Source organism: Ammospiza caudacuta, chromosome 2 (genome assembly GCF_027887145.1).
Source record: "Ammospiza caudacuta isolate bAmmCau1 chromosome 2, bAmmCau1.pri, whole genome shotgun sequence".
NCBI classification, from domain to species: domain Eukaryota; kingdom Metazoa; phylum Chordata; class Aves; order Passeriformes; family Passerellidae; genus Ammospiza; species Ammospiza caudacuta.
In genome coordinates, this window is record NC_080594.1 from 26,789,017 (window position 1) to 26,804,659 (window position 15,643).

At 46.7% G+C, this 15,643-nt stretch overlaps 1 protein-coding gene across 1 annotated transcript; it reads left to right on the plus strand.

Moving 5' to 3' along the window:
• Positions 1–1,104: 1,104 nt before the first annotated feature.
• ILDR1 (immunoglobulin like domain containing receptor 1) lies at positions 1,105–15,079 on the plus strand. The gene is made up of 8 exons (XM_058800244.1): positions 1,105–1,159; positions 4,039–4,209; positions 6,162–6,311; positions 6,933–7,052; positions 7,196–7,342; positions 11,528–11,659; positions 12,643–13,448; positions 14,593–15,079. Exons 1-8 carry the CDS (start codon positions 1,105–1,107, stop codon positions 14,632–14,634), a joined length of 1,623 nt encoding a protein of 540 aa, XP_058656227.1. The 3' UTR covers positions 14,635–15,079.
• The last annotated feature ends 564 nt before the right edge of the window (positions 15,080–15,643 follow it).

The window sequence follows — 15,643 nt, forward strand, 5'->3', positions numbered from 1 at the left end:
GCCGGGGGCGGCTGTGCCCAGAGCGGCCGCGGCCTCCCCACAGCCCCGGTACCTGGCCCCGGAGCGGCCGCGGCCTCCCCACAGCCCCCGTACCTGGCCCCGGAGCGGCCGCGGCCTCCCCACAGCCCCCGTACCTGGCCCCGGAGCGGCCGCGGCCTCCCCACAGCCCCCCGTACCTGGCCCCGGAGCGGCCGCGCTCCCGTCTCCAGGCAACGGCGGCGGCGGCGCAGCGCCCCGGGAGCGGAGCCAGCGGGCGGGTCGGCGGCGCTACCGGGCCAATTGCAGGGGCTGGTGGTTGTTTTACTTCGGGTTGTTCGGTTTTTTTCTTTAAAGTAACCTCTGCTTTGGCCACGGTTGCGGTCCTTTCAGCACTCAGCGGGAAAATTAAATTAGTGACAGATCTAGAGGAGACAGTCTTGAGCTGCGCCAGAGAAGGTTTAGGTTGGACATTAGGAAGAATTTCTTCACAAAAGGGATGATCAGATATTGGAATGGGCTGCCCAGAGAGGCGATGGGGTCACTGTCCCCAGAGGTGTTTAAGGAAAGACTGGACGAAGCACTCAGTGCTTCTAGTTGACATTGCGGTGTTAGGTCACAGGTTGGCCAGGAGGATCTCGGAGGTGTTTTCCAACTTTTCCAACCGAACCGATTCTGTCATTCCGTGAATTCCCCAGACATTCTTCCTGCCCGCAGTCTTCAGCATGCGCTCCCATGCGCCCTTCGCTTGGGGCGCACTGGCCCGGGAAGGCACAGCTCGGCTAACTTCCCATACACCTGTGTGTTCAGAATATATATATATATATATATACACTTTAATTTTGATGCAATAAATGCATGTTTTGAAATATATATTTTTCATTTTATTTATATATTATATATATGTATATGTATATGCATATGTATATGTATATTAAAAGCAGTTCTTGAAACTGCCGGCTGGTATTTTGTCTGGCGTTCCGGCGGAGGGTGCAGGTACAGAGGGAGGGGACTGCAGCCGGCGGCAGCGCCCAGCCCAGGGACAGGTGCCACGGAAGGGGAGGGACAGTGGGTGCGACGTCCCCGGGCGGAGGAGGAGGAGGAGGAGGAGGAGGACGAGAGCGCGCCATGGCCCCGCGCGGGCGCTGCCGGTGGGCGCTGCTGCTGGCCTGGCTGCCGGCCGGTGAGTGCGGCCCGGGGCTCACGGCCCCCTCCGGAACCGCGGCCCGCCCTGCCCCGGGTCACCCCCGCGGCGCAGGGGCCGGGACTCGGGAGGCGCCCTCGGGTTTCGCCCGGGGTTAAGGTGGCGCGGGGTCGGGGGAGCGGCGGCCGCCCCGCGGTGAGGGGAAAGGGCAGCTCGGTCCGGCCTGACGCTGTTCCCCCGCGGTGCCTTTTCCCGCCCGCGGGGCTCTCCCGAGCTCGGCGGGAAGCCGTGCGGAGACAGTTTCGCTCCCCAAAGGTGCGGCTGACCTCTCCTAGGAGGAAGTGGCCTCCTGCTTCCTGGCAGCCTCCAGTATCGGTCGCGTGCGGCCAGCTCGGCTGGGGCCTGGGCGCTGGGCTCGGACATGGGGGGATCCCCTTTGGCCTCTCGCAAACGCCCAGCCGAGCTTTTGCTGCTGGCTCAGGAGCCTCAGCCTGTTGGGGATTTCTGGGGTAGCTGCAGTGCTGCTGCACCTGCTGGGCACCTGCAGGAGCTCCCCTCGCTGCCCACGGGCAGCCTTCAGCCAGCAGTGTTCACTCTGCCAAGCTTTGCGGGTTGCCTGATGGCTTCTGACTTACCCTTGGAAATAAAGCAGCCATTTGGCTTCTTGGATGCCTGGGTCTTGGCTGATGATATGGCTTTAAAGTTAATTTTTTTCACGGAGAGCCACTGAAGGAAGCAAAAAAGTATGGAGGGTATGCTTGTTTATTGTCTTGCTTGACAGCTGTGTTCCTGGGAGATGCTCTAGCCAAAACTGGGCTGCACTGGCTCCAGAGCTTCGTGTCTTCATTGCAAAGCCATAGATGTAGCCAAAACTTACTAGGTTGGTGGTGTCTGTATTTATTCTTTCCAACTAAGACAAGAAAGATACTGTCCTGCAGTGGAGTAGTGCAGTCCACATTTAGGACCCAGCCTCAGTTTCACAACTTTTTCATTTTCTTGGAGGAGGTTAATGAGAAACATTGAACATGCAGCAACAGCTCGAGAGGAACAGTAGATTTTCAGCCTCTTTAGAAAATAAGGAACTTACCCTTCAACTCTGGCTGTTTTGCAGAACAGAGGTAATGAGAAAGCATCCCTTCCGTAAAGAGATGTGGGTCTTGTTGGTAAAAAGCACACAGTGATTTTGAGTGTCTTATTCTTACTGGAGAGATGCTGTTGTAGAAAATCCATGGAAAGCTCTGTTCCCATGAGCCTTGACAAGTCAGAATTCATATGGGTTTCATTTAATTGACACTCAAATCACGGTTTTGCCAATCTTGAGAGTTTGAATTGGTTTCTTGTGATTTTCTTCATTAAGACCCCAGAGTCAGCTATTTCACTGTGAAAGCTGAAACAAGATGAGTAGAACTACAGAGCTTTTGAATAAGAGCAACTGTAACTACCTGTCAGCAGTCTGGACCTTGCAGTGCTACAGCATTGTAAAAATTTCGTTTATCAAAGGTTTGTACATCTGCTGCTCTGTGTTTAAGTGCATGTGTGTATATCTTATTTTTCAGAAAAGCCTTGGATTCAGGGGTGTCCCTGGCTTTGCCCGTGTTTGTGTGGTATTCTTAAGGCAAATGAGTTTGCTCTGCTTGTGCTTTCAGTTGGCTGACAAGGAGTCCCATTTCAAACCAGAAGCTGAGCAAGTGCTGCATTGGCAATACCCTACTGCAGAATGACTTGCTGAGGCAGCATGCACCTCTGCAGCATCTTTTCCACAGTGTGGAAATTGTGTGAGCTCATATTTGCCTGGAATGAAGAGTGGAGGTGGCAGCCTAAAAGGACACTGAAAGATGCTTGACAAAGAGTGATGTTTGCAGTTGTGTTCCAGATGTTACTACATAGCAGTAGCAACTTGTTGTCTTACTCTCATCCTGAAAACATGGACTAGAGGGAAAATCTTTGAATATATGATAAAAATCAAGTGTTGGTTCATGGAGACCTGTACAGTTGGTACCTTCAAGCATCTCACTTTCCTTCCTGCCTTTTCTTGTTGTCGTTTTCCACAATTAAGAAGCAACTAGTACAGCACTGCAGTCCCTGCCTGGTTCTCTGGCATGTATTCCAAACAGGGCATCCCACACTTGCCCTGCACTGTTTGTATTCCTTTATCAAAGGCAAGTGGTGATAACTTTGCTATTGTTAATGACAAGCACAACTTACTGTACTATCAAAGTTTAAATAAGATAGAGATGTTTCTGGAGTATAGCTGAACTGCAGCATAACTTATGAGAAACTTTGCAAATCCTCACTGAGTATGTTCAGCTGCTTGGATGGAAAGTGCTGTGGAGGTTGTTGTAATGAATACATAATGATAGCTTTATTTAAAAGGGAAAAAGGGAGTAATTGATGTGTACTGTTCTGAAGTGGCAATAAACAATTAACTGCAGTGCTACAGCCTGAAAGTTGTATTGTCTTAATCCTGGTCACCACTAGATAACATTTGATGAGTGTCTGAGCAAGACCTTGATAAAATTCATTTGGTGTTTATACAAACATAAGGCACTGCAGAAGTTTTCTGATTAGGATTAAAAGCCAAGGAGGTCCCATCCCATGTGCTTCTGGGACAGTTTTCCCTATGTAGAAGGAGAACACTGAGTGATGTGCTGCACAATGGCTACTTGTGCTTTGGAGAAAATAATTCAGTGTGTAAAGAGGGCCAATGAAGCTTTCTTCTGTCAGGGGAAGATGGGGCTCCTGTTCCAACCAGGGTTTGTAACCCTGGATGACTTCACCAGAGGCACTGGGAGGTTGGTAGGTGCAGGTCCTGCATGGGGCCAAAGGAGATGTACTTGGCTCATTGCTCTGGTGCAGATACTGTGATGGGAGGCCTGAGGAGTCTGAGAGCTGACAGCCTCCTGTGTTCTTGTTTGCAGGGTGCCTCTCACTCCTGGTGACAGTGCAGGATGTCGAGCGTTACACCACCTTATTTGCCACTGTCATCCTCAAGTGTGACTACACCACCTCGGCACAGCTGCAGGATGTGGTGGTGACCTGGCGCTTCAAATCCTTCTGCAAGGACCCCATCTTTGACTACTACTCAGCCTGTAAGTGTTAGGCTCATCTTGCAAGGAATCCTCCTTCAAGTGGGAAGAAAGTGGAAGGTAGACTTGCTGGGGTAGTACAGGTTTTTCACAGTGACCCCTTCCTATGCAAAAACCGGGTTGTGACATTTCCCTGCATTCCAAGGAAATGCAGGTCATATCTATGATTTCCTTTGAAATGTCAAGGCCTTATGAGATGACAGAAATCCCAACCAAAGCAGCTCTTTTGTCCTCCTTGTCATCAAGTCAGAATACAGGACAGTTCAGCTGTGGTTGACACAAGTCAACCACAAGGGCCTGCAACAGGTGGGCTTTAGGATTCCATGGGGGTCCTGTGGTTGGAGCTGCATACCTGTGACCAGATGTTACTGATTTTAGGAAATAGAAGAAACACGTGCATTTTGAAGGGCATGAAGACTTCTAAGCAATAGCATTTAGTAGTGGTGGGAGCACTTCATGTGCAGATGTTCTGGTGCAGGCAGCTTAATTCAAGGGGGTTTAATATGGTACACAAACTGTATCCCAGGATAACTACTTGGTCCAAAATGGTGGTAATCCCTCTATGTTTAGTGTTGGTGTGGCCTCAGCTGGAGTATTGTACGTGATTCTGGGTCCCAGGATTTAAGGATAATAAGGTACTTGAATGCATCCAGAGGAGGGGAACAAAGCTGATAAAATATCTGGAAGACACATCTGGTGAGGAGCAGCTAAGAACTTTGGGCTTGTCTAGTTCAGGAAAAAGGAGACTGAGGGGTGACCTCATTGCTCTCTACAGCTCCTTGAGAAGAGGAAGTGAACAGGGAGGTGCTGCTCTCCTCTCCCTAGTATCCAGTGACAGATGTGTGGGAATGGCTCAATACTGCATCAGTAGTATACTACTTAATATTTTAGTCAATCCTAAAGTGATCAGACATTTGGACTAGATAACCTTTTTACATCCCTGCCAACTGAACTATTCTGCTCTGTTCTATTGTTTGTAAACCCTGCAGAATGTTTAGCTAGCCAGCCATAGCATAACCGTACACTTAGAGCTGAGCTCACAGTGGATACTGTGCCCAAACTCTCTTTTATGCAGTCTGGATGGGTTGGGTAGGCACGTTTCCAACTGCTCTAGAGCCTAGTTCACAAGCAAGTGGGTGCCTGGCTCAGCTGATCCCAGAAGAATGTGAGTGCTTTAGGCCCAGGCTCAAGCTAATAGTCCCCAAAAGGGACTTCATACTCCATTTTACGTATAGCAGTGAAAGAGCCTTTGACAAGCTTTACCCTCATCTCTCTTCACTGTGAGCTCTTTACAGAAAATGCTGAACTGAATCAGCCATTTCCCCAAATCTCAGATCCTAAATACTTGGAAATTCAATGTTGGTTTATGATGTGAGTCTGTCAGAACAGTATTGTATAGAAATTGCCTCTAGCTCTCCATTAATTCTCTTGTGCATCTTTACATTTAATCCTTAGCTGGAATCAGGTGATGGATTGTTTTCTGTCTTCATGAGCTCCACAACATGTAATGGGATACAGGAGGGAAAGGGAGACAATCCACAGAGCAGTTCATGTATGTGTGGAGATTTTGCTTGGTAGATAAACACCCTTTTGTTTTAGTTCTAGTACTCCTGGTTTTATGACTTTTTTTGACTTTTTCTTTTCAGCTTCATACTGGGAGCTGCCTTCCAGGCTACCACCATTAGCTTCTTTCTACTGTTGTTCTTTCAGTTGTGAGTACAGGAGGCATCTCCTCTGCAGCTCCTGCATTCTCAAAATCTCTGCCATTCCTGTGGCTCTACCTCTGTTTGTTTTTGAGTACTCCAAAGCAACTTTCTGGTTTGAAGCCATGGTTTGTTTTGCTAAACTAAAGCAATTGCACACAATGTACTCAAGAATTTCTCTACTGCTCACAAGAAGATATAAATTGCCATTTTGAAATAACTTTTGCCATCTCTGATGATGTGTGTTTGTAGCATACCAGGCTGGTTTAGCCCTTGGCCAGGACCCCTCAGACGACTGCAATGACAGCCAGCGGAAGGTGCGCATTGTCATCCAGAAATACGGGCAGAAGGATCCTGTGCTGGGCACTGACTACCAGCAGCGAAAGATCACCATTCAGAACCGTGAGTGACCTCCCAGGCAGGCAGTGAACTCAGGAATTATCCAGTATCTGGGTCTGCTACGTGAAGAGAAGCATATACATGGCTAGTGTAATCTGTAGCTTATATACTGCATATGGAAATTGAATAAGAAGGGCCCTGTTCCCAGCTGGCCTGTGGATGTTTGGAGGTACTACAACCTAAGGCTCAGCTGAGGATGCCAGAGCATTTTGCTGAAGAGCACAACAGCTGAGGAGCTCAGAGGCTAGAAAACAGTTCATTCTTCCAAGTACTGCATAATTGTCCAGGTGTGTTATATGCTCCCTGCTGTCCATGGAGCACTAGATATTGCTCCACCAGAAGAGCCGTTGGGATTGCTGACCTAAGAGGGACAGTGATCTGTGTTCCAAGACCAGTAGGGTTGGCTTCCAGCAACACAGAAAACATGGACTGGCAGTAAATGCTGTTTGTAGGAGTTCTCAGTGGACTGAAATGAGATAGTTTGAAGGTGAATGGCTATGCTTGGGAAGAGGGGGGATGCAGTACTCTGTCTCCAGCAGGCAGAGGGCTCTTTTTAGGAGGAGCCTGAAAGTAGTGTCTCTCAGTCACAAAGAGCCCACTGATCTCTTGGTCCCTCTCCCACAGGAGCAGACCTTGTCATCAGTGAGGTCATGTGGTGGGACCATGGTATGTACTACTGCAGCGTGGAAGCACAAGGAGATACCTCAGGTGATGCGGACAAAGAAGTTAAGCTGATTGTTCTCCGTAAGTGCCTGTGCTTTGTTACCAAGATATCTCCTCCTGTTCTCCTCCACCCCAAGACATCTCCAGCAGTGGAGAGGTGCTCAGTAAGCTACCATGGTCAGATGCATCAGGAACAATCCTTTTTCTCTCTTTTTTTCCCCCAGACTGGCTCACAGTACTCCTCATCGTTCTCGGTGGTCTCCTCCTCCTTCTGCTGATCGGTATCTGCTGGTGCCAGTGCTGCCCCCAGTATTGCTGCTGCCACATCCAGTGTGGCTGCTGTCCAACACGGTGCTGCTGTAATCAGAAAGGTGAGGTTCAAGCAAATGTGCATCCATTTATAGCTTCTGTCAAGACAAAAGCTTGGCTGGGAGCTTGCTGAGCTCCACTTCCTTTCTTTTGTTTAGCATCCATATAAACTGAGACATTTCTTTGGCCAGTGTGACCTCCAAGACCGGCTAATCTGAAATTCGAGGAGGGGATCTCAGATAGATGGAATCTATCTTGCTCCTCTGTGTCCAACTATCAGAAGTTTCTCCCCACTCACACCTTGTTACCAGCTTGTCTCACCATCCAGAGCACAATCAGTTCCCTTGCCTGAGTAGTTCAGGACTTTCTTTCCTGTCTTGTGGTTCATATGCCTGTGCATGTGAGAAAGGCAAGAAAATACCTTGGTACTAGTCTCCAATCTAGTCTTTCTTTCAAGTATGTTGCTCTGAGAAAAATTACATAAAAATTGGAAATTTTTTATCTGTATGTTTCTTCAGAGCTGTTCCTTCTACTAGAAAAAGGTTTGGTTTGGTTTTCTTTGGAGAAGGAAGTGAGAAGAAGGTGGAGAAAGATGGTTTCTCTTGCTGGTCAGCCTTGCAAGTGCATTCTGAAGTTTTGAGGGTCAAAAGAAATTTTCTTGTCTTTGCTTTTATCAGTAATAAAGTTTCTGAAGCCAGACTCTGTTCTTTTAGTAAGAATTTAGTAAGAATACAGATTGAATTTTGGCTGTTAATTTCATATAATCTCTGCATTGCTGTAACTGAAACTTGGTTAGCAACTAGTAGACTAGTCACCCTGAAGCTTATACAGTCTGACAGTAACAAAATGCAACAAATGTTTATTTATCATTGAAATCCCCAGGTTCTTTCCCAGATGCTACAAGGAGAGGATTTATGAACAAGGATCTCTGATTCATATTTACCTTTACCCTCAAAACAGCTATTTTAGCTTGGGTGTTAGTAAACTGTGAGGGTTTTAGATTTAAGCTTAATTTGCTTAGCCCTTGCAAAGAGTGAGCAGAACATCCCTTCTGTTGCTAAAACTGAAAAACTAAACATTGGAGGCCTTACAGGTTGTCATGTAAAATGTGTAGTGTTGAGAAGGCTATGGAAATCTGGCAGAAAAATCAATTTCTGTGAAGGGGGAGAGAGGTGATGGAGATGAAAGACTCACACCTCCAGAATTCCTAGTTCTCAGCAAAAAAGAGATTCAGAGTTTGCATGAACTCTTTTCTGTTTTTCTGTGCTGCAGATTATAGCTCACTCCAGACTGCTGCTGTTATTTCCTCCTGCTAAAGAGGAGGAATTCTTGCAGGGTTTCTAAACCTCTCCATGTTCATGAGAGAAGGTACAGAGAGGTCCAGCCTCCTTGACTGGATGCTGGATTCTGTCTGTGATTTCCATCCAAGCTGCCTGCCCTCTGAATCCACTTGGCAAAGGATCCACGTGCCTGCTCCTCTCTGCTAATACTGCTAAACTGCTTCTCTTTCCTTCTTCCTGCCTCTTACTTACTTTTTTGCACTCCAAGAAATGAACTGAAGGCCTTAAAAAACCACAAGAAGATAGACTCAGGGGAATCTTAAAAACAGTGCTGAGGAATGACAGGGGAATCTTAAAAACAGTGCTGAGGAATGACATTCCACGCAGCTGAAGAAAAGGCAGAAATCCTCACCTGTGTAGGATCACAGGGTGAGTATGGGTGCTTCCTTCCCCGCCGTTGGCCACTAGAGGACAGCGTGGATCTCCTGAACAGTCACAGGTGCCAGTGAGGCAGGCGCAGGATAATCCTGGGTGCTGTGAATCACGCCATTAACGAGCATGGGTTTGAAGTGAGCGATAAAAGGAGTGCATTGTTTGAGTAATTCAGGATTGATATACAGAACTATTAGAAATGCCCAGAAGCAAGCCAATTACATTCCCTGTGGAAATCTCTGAGAAAAGCCCATCAGAGTAAATATACCTACGACCTCCTTCTGTTCCTATTTGTTCCTTTTCTGCTGTGGACTTCTTCCAGTAATGAATCAGGGGAAAATAGGATATACTTGCACCTGTGTATCACTAAGTTGCAAAATATTTTATTCTTATACTTGGTCCAGCAGCTGTTAAAGTCTGTCAAAGATGGAGAACAGATTTTTCCAACAGAGTAAATGGAGGGAGCAACACAACTTTCTGACAAAGCAGGGTAGGAGTTTTGGAATTAGGGTGAATCTGACCTTCCTCAGATAAATACGTTCACTTCAAAAAGATCTGTGACTTCTGTTTTGAAAATGGGAAATCAGAGTATATATTGGATTAAAATTGGAAGACAAAGTATCTGGGGAAGGAAGAAGGGCTGATGGTAGTGAAGGAAGACCAGGGCTAATTCCAGATTTGTTCAGCTGTAGGGAGAAATCAGGAAATGACAGGGAGAGGATGACTTTGGTCCTAGTGACAGCCTTCCTACCTTAAGAGGGAGAATGCTAAGCAGGTGTGCCCACAGGTGCTGGGTCTCTTACTCCTCAGGCAAAGACCAAGGTCAAAACCCCAGGACACACACTCAACAGGCTCTAGGGTATTAGAAGAATAGGAGAGGGAGAGATAAGGCCTTCCCCTTCTGTTTATCCCACTTCTTCGTATTCTTTCTCTCATCCTCTAAATTTGAAATGTAAACTGGAAGGATATCCCTTGGGACAAAAAAAAAAAAAAAATCAAGTTTGACATAAAGTTCTTGGAGGCTCCTACCTCAGACCACACAACTTTGAGGATACCAGATTATTAGGATTAAAACTCCTGAACCTTCCAGCTTTGTAGTTCCCTCTGGTTGAAGCCGGACTGGGGAGAGTGAGGGAGATTGCAGTAGAGAATTAAGTGGAGCTGGAAAAACTGGAGAAAAGGAAGGATGTGTTGAGGGGCATGGTCAGTCCTTTTGCTGCAAGTGGTGCTCTGGATAAGTCCAGTTAAACAGCTGAAGGTTATGTTTAATAACTGGAGTGCTACCTAGAGTGGAGGGCTCAGTCCCAAAGATTGTGCAGTCTAAATGCTGCCTACTGCAGTGAACCCAGGGGACAGAATTAATTGGAGCTTAGCTGTAGCCTGGTTTCTTAAAGAAGTAAATCTTATGCAGTCAACCTGTCTGTCTATCCCTAGTCTCTTTCCCTCCAATAGCTTTTAATTTCATCAGCCAGCCTTTTAAGGCACTGTTGCAAAAAAGCTACAGCCAGTAATAACAGACAAACCAGACTTTGTAAGATCAGGGACTTGCAGAATTTACTTGCTTGTAAACTTAAGTTTTGATTGATTGTGGTAAAAGAAATAAGTTTCTTTAAGATGTTTTTAGGTATTCCCCCAAGAGAAGCAGCAATGAGCTATGCTCTGAGGGCAAGTGAGCAGTTTATTAGTTATTTGTTTGTGTTGAGGTGAGATAGAAATGATGAAAAAAGGGAAGTGAAATTGGAATCTAACCCCACAAATAGATGTCTGGAGTTAGTAGGGGTGGAAACTCTGTGAAAGAGAGAAATTTCCACTGTTTGCTCTTTTGGCACCCTGGACATTGCTGTTGAAAGCAGGAAATTTAGTTTGTTCACCCCTTTGACCATACTGTCTTAGAGGTTTTAATTTTAGCAGTCATTCTGAGGTAAATTATGGAGTGACAAGAAGAGTGGTCAAAAGACTAGAAAGGGAAAGCTGGACAGTGCACCTCTGAGTGCCCTCTTTGTGAAACAGAGAGAAAATGATGAAGTGTAGAGTGGAAAATATGATCTGGACAGAATCCACATAATGGTGGCAAGGAAAGGTCTCATTTACTGGGAAATCAAAGCCAAACGGGGAAAGGACCAGTGATGAGCTGAAAGAATTTCGAGAGAAAGAAAACTGTTGCATGTCTTGATGTATGAAACATTGTTTCCCATCTTTCTGCAGCTCTACTCTGTAATGACAAGGCAAGTAGAAGTTTTAACTTATTGTGTGCTGCATACTTAATCATACTGTTATTTGTTTCCCAGTTGCTACGACTGGAATCAGAATGTTGGGCATTAAAGCCTTTCTTCTATTTTAGGTACTTTTTTGAAGATGTACAACTTTGTATTGGAATTCCCTATGCTCTGTTTTACCTTCATCATGGGGCAGAGAGAGATTTTAATTTTGTGAACTTCCTGTATCCAAAGGCTACAGCCTTTGAAGCAAAGTGGTGTGTGATCTGCAAGCTGTGCCCTGTGGAGGGGTGCTGTAAGCTTTCTTTTTCTTTTGCAGTGCTGGAACGGCACCAGTTCATGAAGCGGGCTCAGGCACTTGCACCTTGGTTATCACACAACATGTTCTATGGAGCTGGTGACAGGAACTCAAAACTTTCCTCTTACCAGCTGAACCCCCTGCTGCAACAAGGTGAGGCCATGGGCATCATTTCAGAGAGAAATCAGGGTGAGAAACAAGTAACTTCTTTGGGAAGTTGAGGCTTTAGCCTCTCTACAAGAAAAGAGAGAGAGATGTACCTAGCATGACTGCGTGTCCTAGAATGACAGCTGTGCCGCATCTGCAGCGCACCATAAACTTGTCTGGGTACGTAAAACCAGCCTGTCATCTTAAGTGTCTTGCTGGGCTCAGTGCTGGGTGGATCAGTTTAACACTAACTAAGGTGTATCTGTGCTACACCCCAGTGACTGCAGGGTAAATATACCCAGCTTATCTTGCTTTGTGTGGCAGAGGAGGGTACTGTCTCTTTGTTCTGCTGTGCTGGTCACGGTCAACTCCTTATAGCCAAAACTGACAGGACAAGTGAGGTGCAATTTGTTTGAGTTCTTATCAAATGTCTAGTCTTCAAATGATTAAGGGCAAACTGCCTTCTGTGCAACAGATCTAGCCTGCATGCAGCAAAAAATGAAGGACTCTTTAATGAACCAGGAAGAATTTTCTTCTCCATTTGTTGCTTATATCTGTATGTATGTGTATGTATGTGTGCATACATATAAAAATTTTCTTATTTTTGCAGTATTTCTCCCAGTTCAATGAAATGCAAAAGGAAACACTATGGTCTTTCTCTGATTATTTGTAAATAAAATACGGTTTCTGTAGCCTGTAGGAAAAAATTGTTCCTCTAAACACTCAGACTATATTTCCAGGTATGCTGGACTTCTTACCTCTGTACTGCCTAAAACATGTTAGGTCATGCTGCAGTTTATTAGTTACTACTCTTTGCACCATACCTCATGTGGTCTGGATGTGCTGGTTGTAGTGCCTGAGACTTGTGCAGTTCTTGCAGTGAGGTGGAGCAGAGGAGAAGCAATTCAGCCAGGATCATGAGTGCAGAAGGGCCTTCTCTTCAGTGTTTGCTGTTGACTTGCTGTGTTCTCCTGTCTTTTTATCCTTAGATGTATCTCTGCAGAACAGTCTTCCACTGGTGCAGCCACAAGCCCAGCTTTCCCATAACAACGGTGTTTTGGACTATCTGGAGTCTGAAATCCAGAACCTGAACATGTCCCAGCTGCGGCCGCCCTCCCAGCAGCGGCAGGCTGTGCAGCCCAGCCTGCTGTCCTCGCTGGGCTCCGACATCGTGCCCCCTCCTCTTGCCGACCACATCTCCTCCATCCATGGGAGCAGCAGCTCCTCACGGCCACAAAGAGCTGCCCGCACCCCCAGGCTCTGGGACTCTGCTGCAGAGGACAGAAGGGAAAACCGGAGGTGGCCCTTGCCTTCCAGTGGGGATTCTCATTCCAGCTACAGTCAGGAGCCCTGGGACAGGCAGCGAGAGGATCATCCTCAGAGGCAGAGGGCAGGGGGCTACAGTGGCAGGCCCCAGCACTCCAGATGGGATGTGTCACCCCCACGCCAGGCTGAGAGGGGCAAGGGCAGCAGCAGTTTCTATCCAGAGGAGACCAAGGAGCGCTCCGGCCACCATCGTGGTGGGAGGCAGGAGCCCGGGGCAAGGCGAGAGTACGAGCACCATGCTGGGAGGAGCAATTACTCTGGCCAGAGGCGGCACAGCTACTCCCCGCCCTCGTCTCGCAGGGGCTCGTGGAGCTCCTCAGAAGAGCACGTCCGGGTGCCGGTGTCAAACCGCAGGCGGAGGAACCGCAGGTCCCGGGAGTGGCCAGAAGAGAAACCGCCCAGTTACCGCTCTCTAGAAATCATCCCAGCTCAGGACAAGAAGCACAAAGGCAGCGCAGGGACCCGCTCAGTGAGTCAGCTGCCTTTGTGCTTTCCCATCTGAGGGAAAAGGTGGAGTTTAGGGAGTGAGAGGGAATGTTTTCTACTCTCTGTGGCCTGTTGTCTTTCAAACAGAGGTGAAGGAGCAAGGAGCTCTGCACAGCATGGTTCTGAAGAGGCTGCTGAGTACCCAGGCTGTCCTGGCTGCCTTTTGACAGGCACTGCCTGCATGTAGTGCGTTTAGGGGCAAAGTAAAAAGTCAAATCCCTGGGAGTGTTCATGCCAAGCTGGATGGGGCCCTGAGCAACCTGGCCTAGTGGAAGGAGTCCCTGCCCAGGGTGGGGGAATTGGAACTAGGTGATCTTTAAGGTCCCTTCCAACCCAAGCCACGCTACGATTCTGTGATTCTGAAATAAATTAAGTCCCCTACAGGGTGACATGTTATATTCCTGTCCCCATCCAGAGGCTTTTGGGAACCTGTGTATATATTGGTGTTAAAATAGCTGTTATGGTGCTGACTGGGGAGAAAGCACTTCCAGACTAGGCAGCAGCATCCATCCCTCTATAACCATCTCTGGTGCTGGTTTACTTGTGATTTCTTTTAAAATGTGCATGATATTTTTAATATGGCACATATGGGAAAACATCCATAAAGCTACATGAAATAAGCTTTGAGGTCATGGGTGGCATGGATGAAAAATGTGTCATTCTGTAGGTGAGGTGGAGAGGATGACTCCTTTGTTTGGACTCCTAAGAATTGAACATACCTTTTGTGGGCAGTCAACAGCTACTGTTCACAGCTCTTCTTGTCAGTTTGCACTGGGATTATACTTCAGGTAGCAACCTAAGTCTGAAAAGCTTCATATCCAATTGCTAATCTCCAAATTAGACAGTGTATTCCTCCTGAAAAAAAATGAAGATTCTTTTAAATCAAAAAATGTTAAGTGTCCCTTATCACACATATGCAGAATTTTACCAAGTGGGAGTATTTTGAGGGGCTGTATGTTGCACATTACCATTTTCCTTTCTGTGTTGTGGAGGGAAGAGCAATTCTAGTTCCAGCTGGAAGGTGTATATGTATAAATGGTTTCTGTTATGGTGCTCAGAGCAGGTAGGAAGACATAGGATTTTCTTTCATCCTTCCTTGTTCCTGAATCTTTTATTTTTTCTTGCAGGACAGAGGAAGTTCCCACAGTGGAAGAAGCATAGTCATTTAATGTCAGTACGGGAAGAACTAAGATTCCCATTGGACTCCTCCTAGTTTTTCTACTATTTAGGTTGGCACGGCTGCTTTTGATTGAGCAAATAAACAGCAATAAAAGGTTGGGCCAACGAACCCAATGGCTGGGTTTGTTGAAAACATTCTAGTAGAAACAGCAGGTTTTTAAAGTAAACAGTGTATTCCAGTCTTTAAAGAGAGATACCAGTTCTCCTGATTAAGTGCAGTGGCACTGCTATGAGCCCAATCTGTAGAATGCTGGTGCATGTTCCAATGTTCATGGAGTTGTAAAGTCACAAGACAATAGAATAATTTAGATTGGAAGAGGCCTCTGGAGGTCATCTGATCCAGTCCCCTGGGAGTTTTGTGGTGGGAGGCACAGCATCTTTCTAAGGCCCTTTGTTGTGCTTCAGAATGTGTCATGTTTGTTGCTTCTGCCTGGCTGCTCAGCATAGCTGGGACAGTGGCTTCCTTTTGTCCCCACTAAGCCTCTCTCCCAAACAGGAGGATCATGGTGTCATAAGGTCTCACTGGCATGTCTGCAAATTGTCAGATATCTGCTCTTTACTGACTGAGAGAACATGTTCTACTTTGAGCCTAGACCTTGTGCCTTAAAAGATACTTGTTCTATCTTTTCATCCAGACTTGAATTTATTTGTAAACTTAAAGGGCTAACTTTACAAAGATTTGCTCTTCCCTACAGGGACTGAGCAAAGCATGACTACTGTCCTTTACACCATGGACCACAATTTCCTTTACCTCAAGGAAGCATGGTTTTGGTGAATATATCTTGCCTCAGCCATGTACTCTTTTCCATACATTTTATATTCTCCCTTTCCTCTCCGTGTCATGTATCATATACATGGGGTGGGATAAAGGACTCTGAAGAAGTCTTATATCACCATTTTTACTACTGTCCTTAGTCTTTACCCTGACACACCAACCCTGCATGGGTGGTGCATCTGATCTGGAGCTGCACTGTAGGGTTTCCTCAGTTCTCACCCTGA